General features: G+C 38.9%; 1 protein-coding gene across 1 annotated transcript in view; it reads left to right on the forward strand.

Moving 5' to 3' along the window:
• Window positions 1-12,693, forward strand: part of ARL15 (ARF like GTPase 15) — a gene marked incomplete at its 5' end in the record, with an annotated part of 422,400 nt that extends 409,707 nt beyond the window's left edge. The window contains 2 exons of the mRNA XM_079703157.1: window positions 9,771-9,968; window positions 12,632-12,693. Of these exons, the coding sequence (XP_079559283.1) occupies window positions 9,771-9,923 (153 nt within the window). The 3' untranslated portion in view covers window positions 9,924-9,968; window positions 12,632-12,693. The remainder of the gene's footprint in view (window positions 1-9,770; window positions 9,969-12,631) is intronic.
• Window positions 12,694-13,683: the final 990 nt, after the last annotated feature.

Genomic DNA, 13,683 nt, shown 5'->3' on the forward strand with positions numbered 1-13,683 from the left:
TTTTGTGAGTGAAGAAAGGGCTCTGATGACATAGCTAAAATAGGTTGGCAACTTATGGTGGCTTTGTTTTCCTATCTCTAGGGTGGATCCATGGCCACTAACAAATGCCCACTCTCTGTGTCCATCCCGAAAATAGCTCAATGACCACAGATTGCCAGGCAGCTGTATTCTGATGTCATCCCCCCAAGTGCCATCACCAGAGGCCAATGTGAAACAACCACCAGCTCCTAATTCCAGCAGTTTCCAGTTAGCCATGACATTTAAGTAGCTGATAAAGCAGTCAAAAGACTTGGGTTCATTTCTCTTGAATCATTTTTTAAATGTTTATCTTGATAAGAAAATAACCTTTAAAAAATGCTGTCGATCATAAAAAATAGATCCTTGCATCATAGGCAGTTTTTTTAAACCTTAAAAATAATAAGGTTATTATGTAAGCACAGGTAAGCATATGATTTATGTTGGTCAAACTTAAACATCTTTCTTTAAAATTATACATTGGCATACAGAAAGACAGAGAAAGCAATCGTGGACAAGTCAGGTGTGACAGTGGGTCATTTTTATTGTAGTAATTGAGGGGAGGGGGTAACATGTGAACTTCAGGTTAATATAAGAAAACAAAATAAACAATGTTATCCTAAAGAAAAAAGTTCAAGGCAGAACATTACGTCTTCATCTTCTCCTCTCTTGTATTGCACTCTTTGGCTTTAGAAACATAAAACTCTGGGTAATGAAAATCTATGTTCCTGTGGCAAACACAGTCACTTACTATACTTGAGTATCATTGGAATGCGAAACTTGTTTTTTAAATGATATTATAAAGGTAGAGTGGTGTGGAATCATTTGGATACCAGTAGGGTGAATATGGCAGAATTAGGTACCCACTTAGGTTACAGATGTGAAAATCTCAGGTTACCCAGCCGTATTTGCCAGCTTAACACCAATAGGCTCCTTCATCTGGTGACCACCCTGTAATTGAAGCTTCCATTTCCTTCTCATGTTTAATATTCATCAGGAACAACTTCTGAAATATAACTACCTTTGGACATCTTTATTATCTTCCAAGTGTGCCTACGTCATAGACTATATTTTCAGTTGCCTAGTAACCAACCTGATGAGTGGCTAAAATCCTTCCTGTGCTTTTGTGACTAATCCATATTGCAAAATATCACAAGTTGTGATATTTTGTGATTATTTACATCTAGCGTTGTTTTCAAATTAGCTGTCAATATGCTACTAGTATGAATTCCGTGAATTTTTAAGTAAACCATTCAGAGGAAGTAGTGTTAGTAATATGCACTTACTGTGTTAGTCTTTATTTTAATAGTATTGGATTTCTTGCCACTAGTCCTCTTCCCAGTTATTAGCAATACTTAAAATGCTGTCCTGGGCTTCCCTGGTGGCGCAGTGGTTGAGAGTCCACCTGCCGATGCAGGGGACGCAGGTTCGTGCCCCGGTCTGGGAGGATCCCACATGCCGCGGAGTGGCTGGGCCCGTGAGCCATGGCCGCTGAGCCTGCGTGTCCGGAGCCTGTGCTCCACAACGGGAGAGGCCACAACAGTGAGAGGCCTGCGTACCACAAAAAAAAAAAAAAAAATGCTGTCCTTTTAGATTCAAGGTTATAAAATGTGACAAAGGTACAAATTCCTTCATGTACCAGGTTTGCATTTGACATGCTGTCCACTCTTGATGGGAGGCATCATTGATCAAATACCACACTGTTTCATAAGCAAAGGCTTCCCCATTTTTGCACTTAGTGGCGCGATCTGAAACCTGTCTTTGTGGCAGAATCAAGGAGACTAGCGTCTAGGATTTTAAACTCTTTAGAGCAGCCACCTCCTCCTTCTAGCTATAGATTTAAACATGTTCCCCACCTGCCAGCTCTTCTCTCCCCCTGCTGGCCCACAGCTCCCTCGGTCCACTGACTGGCAGCCCCTCTCTCAGCGCGGCAAGGCTGGTCCTTGGTGCTGGTCGTTGCACAAGCAATTTCATATTCTTTCTTTTTGTTTTTGACTCATCAATTCTTCATTAAATTTTTTTAAATTTAATTTCATTTTTTATACAGCAGGTCCTTATTAGTCATCAATTTTATACACATCAGTGTATACATGTCAAACCCAATCGCACAATTCATCACACCGCGACCCCCTCCCCCCTGTGGATTTCCCCCCTTGGTGTCCATACGTTTGTTCTCTACATCTGTGTCTCATTTCTGCCTTGCAAACTGGTTCATCTGTACCATTTTTCTAGGATCCACATATATGCGTTAATATACGATATTTGTTTTTCACTTTCTGACTTACTTCACTCTGTATGACAGTTTCTAGATCCATCCATGTCTCTACAAATGACCCAGTTTTGTTCCTTTTTATGGCTGAGTAATATTCCATTGTATATATGTACTACATCTTCTTTATCCATTCGTCTGTTGATGGGCATTTAGGTTGCTTCCATGACCTGGCTATTGTAAGTAGTGCTGCAGTGAACATTGGGGTGCCTGTGTTTTTTGTGTGTGTGTGTGTGGTACATGGGCCTCTCACTGTTGTGGCCTCTCCCGTTGCGGAGCACAGGCTCCGGACGCGCAGGCTCAGCGGCCATGGCTCACGGGCCTAGCCACTCCGCGGCATGTGGGATCTTCCCAGACAGGGGCACGAACCTGTGTCCCCTGCATCAGCAGGTGGACTCTCAACCACTGCGCCACCAGGGAAGCCCCATGTGTCTTTTTGAATTATGGTTTTGTCTGGTTATATGCCCAGTAGTGGTATTGCTGGATCATATGTTAATTCTATTTTTAGCCTTTTAAGGAACCTCCATACTGTTCTCCATAGTGGCTGTATCAATTTACATTCCCATCAACAATGCAAGAGGGTTCCCTTTTCTCCACACCCTCTCCAGCATTTGTTGTTTGTAGATTTTCTGATGATGCCTATTTTAACTGGTGTGAGGTGATACCTCATTGTAGTTTTGATTTACATTTCTCTAATAATTAGTGATGTTGAGCAGCTTTTCACATGCTTCTTAGCCACTGGTATGTCTTCTTTGGAGAAATGTCTATTTAGGTCTTCTACCCATTTTTGCACTGGGTTGTCTTTTTTTTAATATTGAGCTGCATGAGCTGTTTATATATTTTGGAGGTTAATCCTTTGTCCGTTGATTCGTTTACAAATATTTTCTCCCATTCTGAGGGTTGTCTTTTCATCTTGTTTATGGTTTCCTTTGCTGTACAAAAGCTTTGAATATTCATTAGGTCCCATTTGTTTATTTTTGTTTTAATTTCCATTACTTTAGGAGGTGGATCAAAAAAAGATCTTGCTGTGATTTATGTCAAAGAGTGTTCTTCCTATGTTTTCCTCTAAGAGTTTTATAGTGTCGGGTCTTACACTTATGTCTCTAATCCATTATGAGTTTATTTTTGTGTATGGTGTTAAGGAGTGTTCTAATTTCATTCTTTTACATGTAGCTGTCCAGTTTTCCCAGCACCACTTATTGAAGAGACTGTCTTTTCTCCATTGTATATCTTTTCCTCCTTTGTCATAAATTAGTTGACCATACATGCATGAGTTTATCTCTGGGCTTTCTATCTTGTTCCATTGATCTATGTTTCTGTTTTTGTGCCAGTACCATATTGTCTTGATTACCATAGCTTTGTCATATAGTCTGAAGTTAGGGAGTCTGATTCCTACAGCTCTGTTTCTTTCCCTCAAGACTGCTTTGGCTATTCGGGGTCTTTTGTGTCTCGATACAAATTTTAAAATTTTTTGTTCTAGTTCCATAAAACATGCCATTGGTAATTTGATAGGGATTGCATTGAAGCTGTAGATTGCTTTGGGTAGTATAGTCGTTTTCACAATATTGATTCTTCCAATCCAAGAACATGGTATATCTCTCCATCTGTTGGTATCATCTTTAATTTCTTTCATCAGTGTCTTATAGTTTTCTACATACAGGGTTTTTGTCTCCCTAGTTAGGTTTATTCCTAGGTATTTTATTCTTTTTGTTGGAGTGGTAAATGGGAGTGTTTCCTTAATCTCTCCTTCAGATTTTTCATCATTAGTGTATAGGAATGCAAGAGCTTTCTGTGCATTAATTTTGTATCCTGCAACTTTACCAAATTCATTGATTAGCTCTAGTAGTTTTCTGATGGCATCTTTAGGATTCTCTATGTATAGTATCATGTCATCTGCAAACAGTGACAGTTGTACTTCTTCTTTTCCAATTTGTATTCCTTTTATTTCTTTTTCTTCTCTGATTGCCATGGCTAGGACTGGCAACTCTATGTTGAATAATAGTGGTAAGAGTGGACATCCTTGTCTTGTTCCTGATCTTAGAGGAAGTGCTTTCAGTTTTTCACCATTGAGAATGATGTTGGCTGTGGGTTTGTCATATATGGCCTTTATTATGTTGAGGTAGGTCCCCTCTATGCCCATTTTCTGGAGAGTTTTTATCATAAATGGGTGTTGAATTTTGTCAGAAGCTTTTTCTGCATCTATTGAAATGATCATATGGTTATTATTCTTCAGTTTGTTAATATGGTTTATCACGTTGATAGATTTACGTATATTGAAGAATCCTTGCATCCCTGGGATAATCCCACTTGATCGTGGTGTATGATCCTTTTAATGTGTTGTTGGATTCTGTTTGCTAGTATTTTGTTCAGGATTTTTGCATCTATATTCATCAGTGATTTTGGTCTGTAAATTTCTTTTTTTGTAGTATCTGTGTCTGGTTTTGCTATCAGGGTGATGTTGGCCTCATAGAATGAGTTTGGGAGTGTTCCTTCCTCCGCAATTTTTTGGAAGTTTGAGAAGGATAGGTGTTAGCTCTTCTCTAAATGTTTGATAGAATTCACCTGTCTAGCCATCTGGGCCTGGACTTTTGTTTGTTGGAAGATTTTTAATCACAGTTTCAATTCATTACTTGTTATTAGTCTGTTCATATTTTCTATTTCTTCCTAGTTCAGTCTTGAAAGGTTATACCTGTCTAAGAATTTGTCCATTTCTTCCAGGTTGCCCATTTTATTGGCATAGAGTTGCTTGTAGTTGTCTCTTAGGATGCTTTGTATTTCTGCAGTGTCTGTTGTAACTTTTGCTTTTTCATTTCTAATTTTATTGATTTGAGTCCTCTCCTTTTTCTTGATGAGTCTGCCTAATGGTTTATCAATTTAGTTTATCTTCTCAAAGAACCAGCTTTTAGTTTTATTGATCTTTGCTATTGTTTTCTTTGTTTCTATTTCATTTATTTGTGCTCTGATCTTTATGGTTTCTTTCCTTCTGCTAACTTTGGGCTTTCTTTGTTCTTCTTTCTTTAGTTCCTTTAAGTGTAAGATTAGATTGTTTGTTTGAGATTTTTCTTGTTTCTTGAGGTAGGCTTGTATAGCCATAAACTTCCCTCTTAGAACTGCTTTTGTTGCATCCCATAGGTTTTGGATCATAGTGTTTTCATTGTCATTTGTCTATAGGTATTTTTTTATTTCCTCTTTGATTTCTTCAGTGATCTCTTGGTTATTTACTAATGTATTGTTTAGCCTCCATGTGTTTGTGTTTTTTACGGTTTTTTCCCTGTAATTCATTTCGAATCTCATAGCGTTGTGGTCAGAAAAGATGCTTGATATGATTTCAGTCTTCTTAAATTTACTGTGGCTTGATTTATGACCCAAGATGTGATCTGTCCTGGAGAATGCTCCGTGCGCACTTGAGAATAAAGTGTAATCTGCTGTTTTTGGATGGAATGTCCTATAAATATCAATTAAATCTATCTGGTCTATTGTGTCATTTAAAGCTTCTGTTTCCTTATTTATTTTCATTTTGGATGATCTGCCCATTGGTGGAAGTGAGGTGTTAAAGTCCCCCACTATTATTGTGTTAGTGTCAGTTTCCCCTTTTATAGCTGTTAGCAGTTGCCTTATGTATTGAGGTGCTCCTAGTTGGGTGCATATATATTTATAATTGTTATATCTTCTTCTTGGATTGATCCCTTGATCATTATGTAGTGTCCTTCCTTGTCTCTTGTAACATTCTTTATTTTAAAGTCTATTTTATCTGATATGAGTGTTGCTACTCCAGCTTTCTTTTGATTTCCATTTGCATGGAATATCTTTTTCCATCCCCTCACTTTCAGTGTGTATGTGTCCCTAGGTTTGAAGTGGGTCTCTTGTAGACAGCATATATCTGGGTCTGGCTTTTGTATCCATTCATCAAGCCTGTGTCTTTTGCTTGGAGCATTTAATCCATTCACGTTTAAGGTAATTATCGATATGTATGTTCCTATGACTATTTTCTCAATTGTTCTGGGTTTGTTTTTGTAGGTCCTTTTCTTCTCTTGTGTTTCTCACTTAGAGAAGTTCCTTTAGCATTTGTTGTAGAGCTGGTTTGGTGGTTCTGAATTCTCTTAGCTTTTGCTTTTCTGTAAAGCTTTTGATTTCTCCATCAAATCTGAATGAGATCCTTGCATGGTAGAGTAATCTTTTTGGTAGGTTCTTCCCTTTCATCACTTTAAGTATATCATGCCACTCTCTTCTGGCTTGTAACGTTTCTGCTGAGAAATCAGCTTTTAACCTCATGGGAGTTCCCTTGTATGTTATTTGTCATTTTTTCCTTGCTGCTTTCAATAATTTCTTTGTCTTTAATTTTTGCCAGTTTGATTACTGTTTGTCTCGGCATGTTTCTCTTTGGGTTTATCCTGTATGGGACTCTCTGCGCTTCCTGGACTTGGGTGGCTATTTCCTTTCCCATGTTAGGGAAGTTTTCACCTATAATCTCTTCAACTATTTTCTCTGGTCCTTTCTCTCTCTCTTCTCCTTCTGGGACCCTTATAATGCGAATGTTGTTGCATTTAATGTTGTCCCAGAGGTCTCTTAGGCTGTCTTCATTTCTTTTCATTCTTTTCTTTTATTCTGTTCCGCAGCAATGAATTCCACCATTCTGTCTTCCAGGTCACTTATCCGTTCTTCTGCCTCAGTTATTCTGCTATTGATTCCTTCTAGTGTAGTTTTCATTTCAGTTATTGTATTGTTCATCTCTGTTTGTTTGTTCTTTAATTCTTCTAGGTCTTTTTTAAACATTTCTTGCATTTTCTTGATCTTTGCCTCCATTCTTTTTCCAAGGTCCTGGGTCATCTTCACTATCATTATTCTGAATTCTTTTTCTGGAAGGTTGCCTATCTCCACTTCATTTAGTTGTTTTTCTGGGGTTTTATCTTGTTCCTTCATCTGGTACATAGCCCTCTGCCTTTTCATCTTGTCTGTCTTTCTGTGAATGTGGTTTTTGTTCCACAGGCTTCAGGATTGTAGTTCTTCTTGCTTCTGCTATCTGCCCTCTGGTGGATGAGGCTGTCTAAGAGGCTTGTGCAGGTTTCCTGATGGGAGGGACTAGTGGTGGGTAGAGCTGACTGTTGCTCTGGTGGGCAGAGCTCAGTAAAACTTTAATCTGCTTGACTACTGATGGGTTTGGCTGGGTTCCCTCCCTGTTGGTTGTTTGGCCTGAGGCAACCCAACACTGGAGCCTACCTGGGCTCTTTGGTGGGGCTAATGGCGGACTCTGGGAGGGCTCACGCCAAGGAGTACTTCCCAGAACTTCTGCTGCCAGTGTCCTTGTCCCCATGGTGAGCCACAGCCACTGCCTGCCTCTGCAGGAGACCCTGCAACACTAGCAGGTAGGTCTGTTTCAGTCTCCCCTGGGGTCACTGCTCCTTCCCCTGGGTCCTGATGTGCACACAACTTTGTGTGTGCCTTCCAAGAGTGGAGTCTCTGTTCTCCCCAGTCTTCTCAAAGTCCTGCAATCAAATCCCGCAAGCCTTCAAAGTCTGATTCTCTAGGAATTCCTCCTCCTGTTTCCGGACCCCCAGGTTGGGAACCTGACGTGGGGCTCAGAACCTTCAGTCCAGTGGGTGGACTTCTGTGGTATAAGTTCTCCAGTCTGCGAGTCACCCACCCAGCAGTTACCGGATTTGATTTTACTGTGATTGCGCCCCTCCTACCATCTCATTGTGGCTTCTCCTTTTGTCTTTGGATGTGGGGTATCTTTTTTGGTGAGTTCCAGTGTCCTCCTGTCGATGATTGTCCAGCAGCTAGTTGTGATTCTGGTGTTCTCACAAGAGGGAGTGAGAGCATGTCCTTCTACTCCACCATCTTGGTTCCTAATCTCATATTCTTTTTGAAGTAAGTCAGTTTCAGAGCCCTGAAGAAAAGAAACTAAAAGAATGGAGTCTACATGTTCCATGAAGGGGAATCCTCTTAACAACATGACTTTTAAAATACACTGGCCAAAAATTGTCCTGAAATTGTGGACCCATTTTCTGGTCTGTAGGTGAGCTTTCCATTACTCTTCAGCATCAGAATTAATGAGAGTCCTTCCATTCTCAAGGGCTTCTTTTGTTTTTCAGGAGTGGTATTTATTATGAATTTTCAGACATCTTTAGGAGTACTTCTGGGACACACTTGAACTGTAAAATGTTAGCATATTTGTGGTTCCTAAATTACCATAAAAACTTAGTGTTATTTATATCTTCTTACTCACATAAAAAATGTACACACATATTAATACCACTTTGAACGGTGTATCCCTGCTGTTAACAGTAGTCTGGTGCTTGTGATGGGAAAAGCAAAATGAAACCACATTTGGAAGTGGCATCAGATTGGGATACCTTTTTTTTCTGGGTCAGGTATTGACTAAGGTAAGGCCTAGGGATTCTCCATGGCACATGAGATTTAACACAGTTCATTGACCAAGAATGTCTTTGAACAATGCCTCTTCTGATGTTGCCACTCACTGTATTTGATGTTATGTGAACCCTTCTGGGCTATAAATACAGTGTCCTTTTCTTGTGTGATGTAGTGTGTGTGTGTGTGTGTGTGTGTGTGTATGTTTGTAGCTTCGTGAACTTTGTACTTTATCATACCCTTTGAGAGAAAATCAATACTTCTGAAAGCCATAATAATTTGATATTTATTCACAGTCAGGAGTTGGTAATCCTGGATGTTATTAGTCAGTATCCTAGCCTCGTACACAGTAAAAGTGACTTGTGACCCGTTATTAATCAAACAGATTTTTCAAATAGCAAATGCTCCACCTTACATACCAGTTATAAGGTCTTGATTTTCCCCTCCCTGAAAATTCAGGACTGGCAGAAAAAAAAAAGCTAGGAGGCTTTATGTATGTACGTATATTTATATAAGTTTATATATGCAGATACATACACTCGGTTTCTATCCTCTTTCTTAGAAAACCACTTTCCCATGTCTCAGAAATACATGCCAGAGACATGTATTTAAATGAGAGAGAGAAAGGATTATTTAAATTATTTTTGTTGTTGTTGTGTGTGTATTTGATGGTCAAAATAATTGTCTTGTGTAATTGATAGTGTACATATTATTGGCTGTCACCAATTTAATAAGTTAACAAGGTAATGTAGTGAAAGCTACTCTGCTAGAGTTATTTTGATTGAATTGCAACTTTTTGGTGTCTGCAGTGTGTTTTTGCCCTGTGCCATAGTACATATAATTCTTTCTTAGACTTCGTCAGACCTCCCATGCCGTTAAGTGAATGGATGGAATGGTAGCTTGCAAGGGGGTCATTCACCCCTAAAAAAAACACTCCTGGGTCACAACATATAACCCACATTATAACCACAGCTGTGGATGGGATTCTAGCAAGTCCTGGCCATCATGGTTCATATAACTTCTTAAAATCCCTCTACTTCATTACTCACAAAATTTCGGTATGAGAAAGATTCTGATATGATTAATAACATATTTCTCTCCCCCCTCCCCAATTAAGGTCAAAAAATATTTTGAACTTGAACCACTTGCACGTGGAAAACGCTGGATTCTGCAGCCCTGCTCACTGGATGACATGGATGCACTGAAAGATAGCTTCTCTCAGCTGATAAATTTGTTAGAAGAAAAAGACCATGAAGCTGTAAGAATGTGAAATTTGGCGAAGAAAATCGTTCCCACAAGGCCTTGAACCTATCATGTTAGTTTCTCCATTTAATTTTATTTTGGTATCAAGACTTTAATGGCTTCAGTATCTGTTTTCTTCCAGTTATCTCAGACTCTCATCTCTCTATTAAAGTGAATGTTCTGTAAATCAGGTGAATTATCATCGGCATTACCGTCAAGTATACACTACTGAGAGAGAATTTATTCTCTGTTTACCACTAATTATCTTCACCGCATGTCTCTTCCTTCTGTTGTTCTAAGCGTCTCTTCTCTAGTGTGTGCTAAAATGGATGGAATTCGTGACTCACAGAAATCAAATCCTTATGGAGGACTCAGGGAGACCGAGAACCTCGGCTTATTTACCCTGGGTTTGGGGTGGAGTACTGTGTGACTAGGGCTCCCCCATAATATGTGTATCATTTTCAAGATCTCTTGGGGGTTTTACTTTATCTTATTTTTAAGTTTTCTGTATACTGGCCTTACAGCATATGGGAGAAAAATGAGCACCAAAAACTTCAATTAATCACCTTATCAGAAAGGAGTATCCTGCCATAGTAAAATTGACTTGGAAGAACCTAGACAAGTTGCCTACTCTTTTTTTTTTTTTTAATTACATCTGAAGTCTCCCTCAATCCCCTCTTTTAAGAGCAAACACATTGTTTCTGTTCTCAAGAAGAGTTAGAGGAGATTTAGGCACAATGCATGCATCACTGATTACTATTCCATTAAGTCCTCAAATATTTTTTAATGGAAAAATTACCCAATGTAAAGTCGAGCTGCAGTGTAACATGTTTCTAAAAATCTTTTTCTAAAAATCTTATGTCTGATTGAAATAGAGAAAATAATTTTTAAAATAAGAGATAAAAAAAATTTTCAACAGCCAAATGAAGTATAGTTTATACTGGCTAGGGCTTAAGCTGGCATGGATTTGACAAAGATAATAAAGGCAGAATCATATGTGTATTCATTCAGTAAGTGCTAATGTAGTTTAATGGAGTCTGTTAATGTCCCATCCAGTAATCAAAGGTCTATCAGTATTTCTCTTATAAACCTCTATTTTCAGGGGTTTCAGTATGCCCTTAAAAATGTGCTGGGACTGCAGCAAATAAATAATTTTAGGGCCTAGATACAGTCTTTGGAACTAATTTTTTTCATTTAGTTTAAATGATAAAATTATACAGATAAATGTACAGGTTTACTGAGTTTTGGCACCTTTGACCTTTTCTAAATCAGGAATAATCTATGGATATCGAGGTTAATGGATGAAATACTCTTTGGCACATTTTGTAGATTTGGGGCCACTTAAAATACCAAGTGAGCAAATGATAGAAGACTGCTCCCTTCACCTGAGCAATAAAAACATGTTTGCAATTTTTAGGTAGCACCGACTGATTCCCAAATACCACACTCACGCTGTATTATAGGATGATGTAATACCTTGTAATTCTCCAGAAGGTATATGTCATTCAAATTTTGCCTTTGTGGTTTGATCTTGTAGGTGGATTTTAATGAAATCATTACCTTTGAAGCATCGAACACTTCTTTTAAGCTTTTTTTTTTTAATGAAGTGGATCAAAAAAGATTCATATTCAAATTTTATCTACGGCATCCTTGAGTATTATCAACCTTATATAATCCATGAGCAGCACAAAACTTTTATTCCGATGACCACTTACAAAAGTCCTGCTTTTATTTCGTCCTGCTGTGCTCATCTGCTATGAAACATAAATGATTATTAGGCATTGCTTTCTCTGCAAGTTCATTAAATGTAGAATGTTATCTTTTTAAGATACCGTGGCTGAGTGCTCCTAAGCCATCTGTTAAATGACTTCCCGTTGTCTGCGTGTGTGTTCATGTGTGCTCCAGGGATGGGCTTCTTCTCAGGCCCACGACTGTCTGCAGTGTCTCAGCCGTCAGAATGAAAACATTATCAATCAGTACCCAACAACAGCTGTTTTTGACAAGTTTCTGTCTGACGCCTAATGCTTTACAACTGTCAATAAGGCTCCTTCTTTGTCTAGCAGTTCAGAGCTCGCAGTCTTGCTGCTTCCGTGCAGCATCCTGTCCTTGTAACCCTAGAATTTGCCGTGTTTGGGAAATCCACGTAGGGGGAGGGGAGAGGGCTTGGACGGACATGGGTGGGTGGGTGGTGGGTGAACGTGTCTGTCGTATTCCTGCTTGCAAAATGCCACAGGTGTCTTAGTTTGCATATTCAAATATTATATAGGAAAAACAGTCTGTTATGTATTTCTTCACTTAGCTTCTCATTATATTTATGGAAGTTATCAGTTTTTGTACCTTCTTAGCTCAAGCAGTTGCCTTTTTGTAATGGCAATTAATTTATATGACAGAACTTTGTATCTCCTGTAGTTTACAGTATCAGTTGCTAATTAACTGCCATATTGCCCTGTCTTTCTATTAAAAAATTCTGTATCTATACGTAGAGGTTAACAGATTCATGTGGACACTTGCCAGGCAAGAAGAACTTGTGTTGTCCGTGATTTATATATGATTTCCACTATCTTCAAATGAAAATAAACGCTGAGTAGAATTGATGTTTTCAGACTGACTCCTTCCAGCTTTAGCATTTGGGAGTCCCAGATTTCTGTTTACATTTGTGTTGCCTGTTTAAGTCTTCAAAATAAGTTCTGCTGCTCTTGGGTCAAAACAAATGATTAATTCGCATTTCCTTTGAAGCCATTGTGAAAACCTTAAGAGACAAAAAAAAAAAAGAAGAAGAAAAGCGCAAGTGTCTTTTCCAGTTGGTTTGTCTTCAGCAGCAATTTGCTTTCATTGGAGCTATTCCTTCAGAATGGGTGAGCAGAGTCGAGATGTTAATGTCAAGTGTCATCCTTCAATCAAAGCATCATTTTATAATATTTGCTGTAAAAGCAACTTTCTAAGAGTGGCTGTTTGGTGCAATGAACTATGTCCTTCAATGGGGATTGTTGCCCTCAGGAAATAAGTAAATATTTTTAAGTGACTCAGGAGGAAATGCTGTGTACAATATTTACAGGCCCATCCTTAAGGATGAGAGTATTCCATAAAAGAGAGAGAAAAATTAAAAGATAGATGGGCAAAGAAGAGAAAGAAAGGGAGGGGAAAAATACATAATAGAAGGATGAAAAATACAAATCCCAGCTCTTGTTCGGTCCAAATGCAACATTATCCTGACACATTATTTAACTACACGGAAAGCTTGCAACCTGCATTCCTCGTTTTGTTTCCAAGGTAGACAATTAGCAGTTATCACGTTCCTGAGCATCTCAGACCTATCCAAGCAAATGTGGACAGGACTGTAAGATTTTGAAGCAAATGGGGTTTTCTTAATACTGTCCAGATGGAATATTCAGACTCGAGTGGAAACCTAATATTCATGCCTGGCTTTATCGTCTTTATAATTTTAGAGTGCATTTTCATTAACCTCTTGACCTAATGGTGCAAACAGAAAGGAAAAGATACGTGGAGGAGGCGGGAAGTGGGAGTTGCCCTTGGGGATCCCTCATTTTCAATGCATTTGGAAGGAAAGGTAAAACTTTAGGAGAATGTAGATTCCCTGCCATCTCTTTCCCTTAGCTTGGGTCCTGGAGATCTGAAGTTCATGCTGTGAAATGCATTATCACATCATGTTGGGAATTCCTGGATCCCAAGGGTTCACAACTTTTGGTCACCACTGAGTCAGCATGATTAAATGATTTGCATCTCAGGGTTAAAACGTTTCCCAGCTCAGATGCACGGAGTGACTGATG

This window comes from Hyperoodon ampullatus (assembly GCF_949752795.1).
Source record: "Hyperoodon ampullatus genome assembly, chromosome: 4".
NCBI classification, from domain to species: Eukaryota; Metazoa; Chordata; class Mammalia; order Artiodactyla; family Ziphiidae; genus Hyperoodon; species Hyperoodon ampullatus.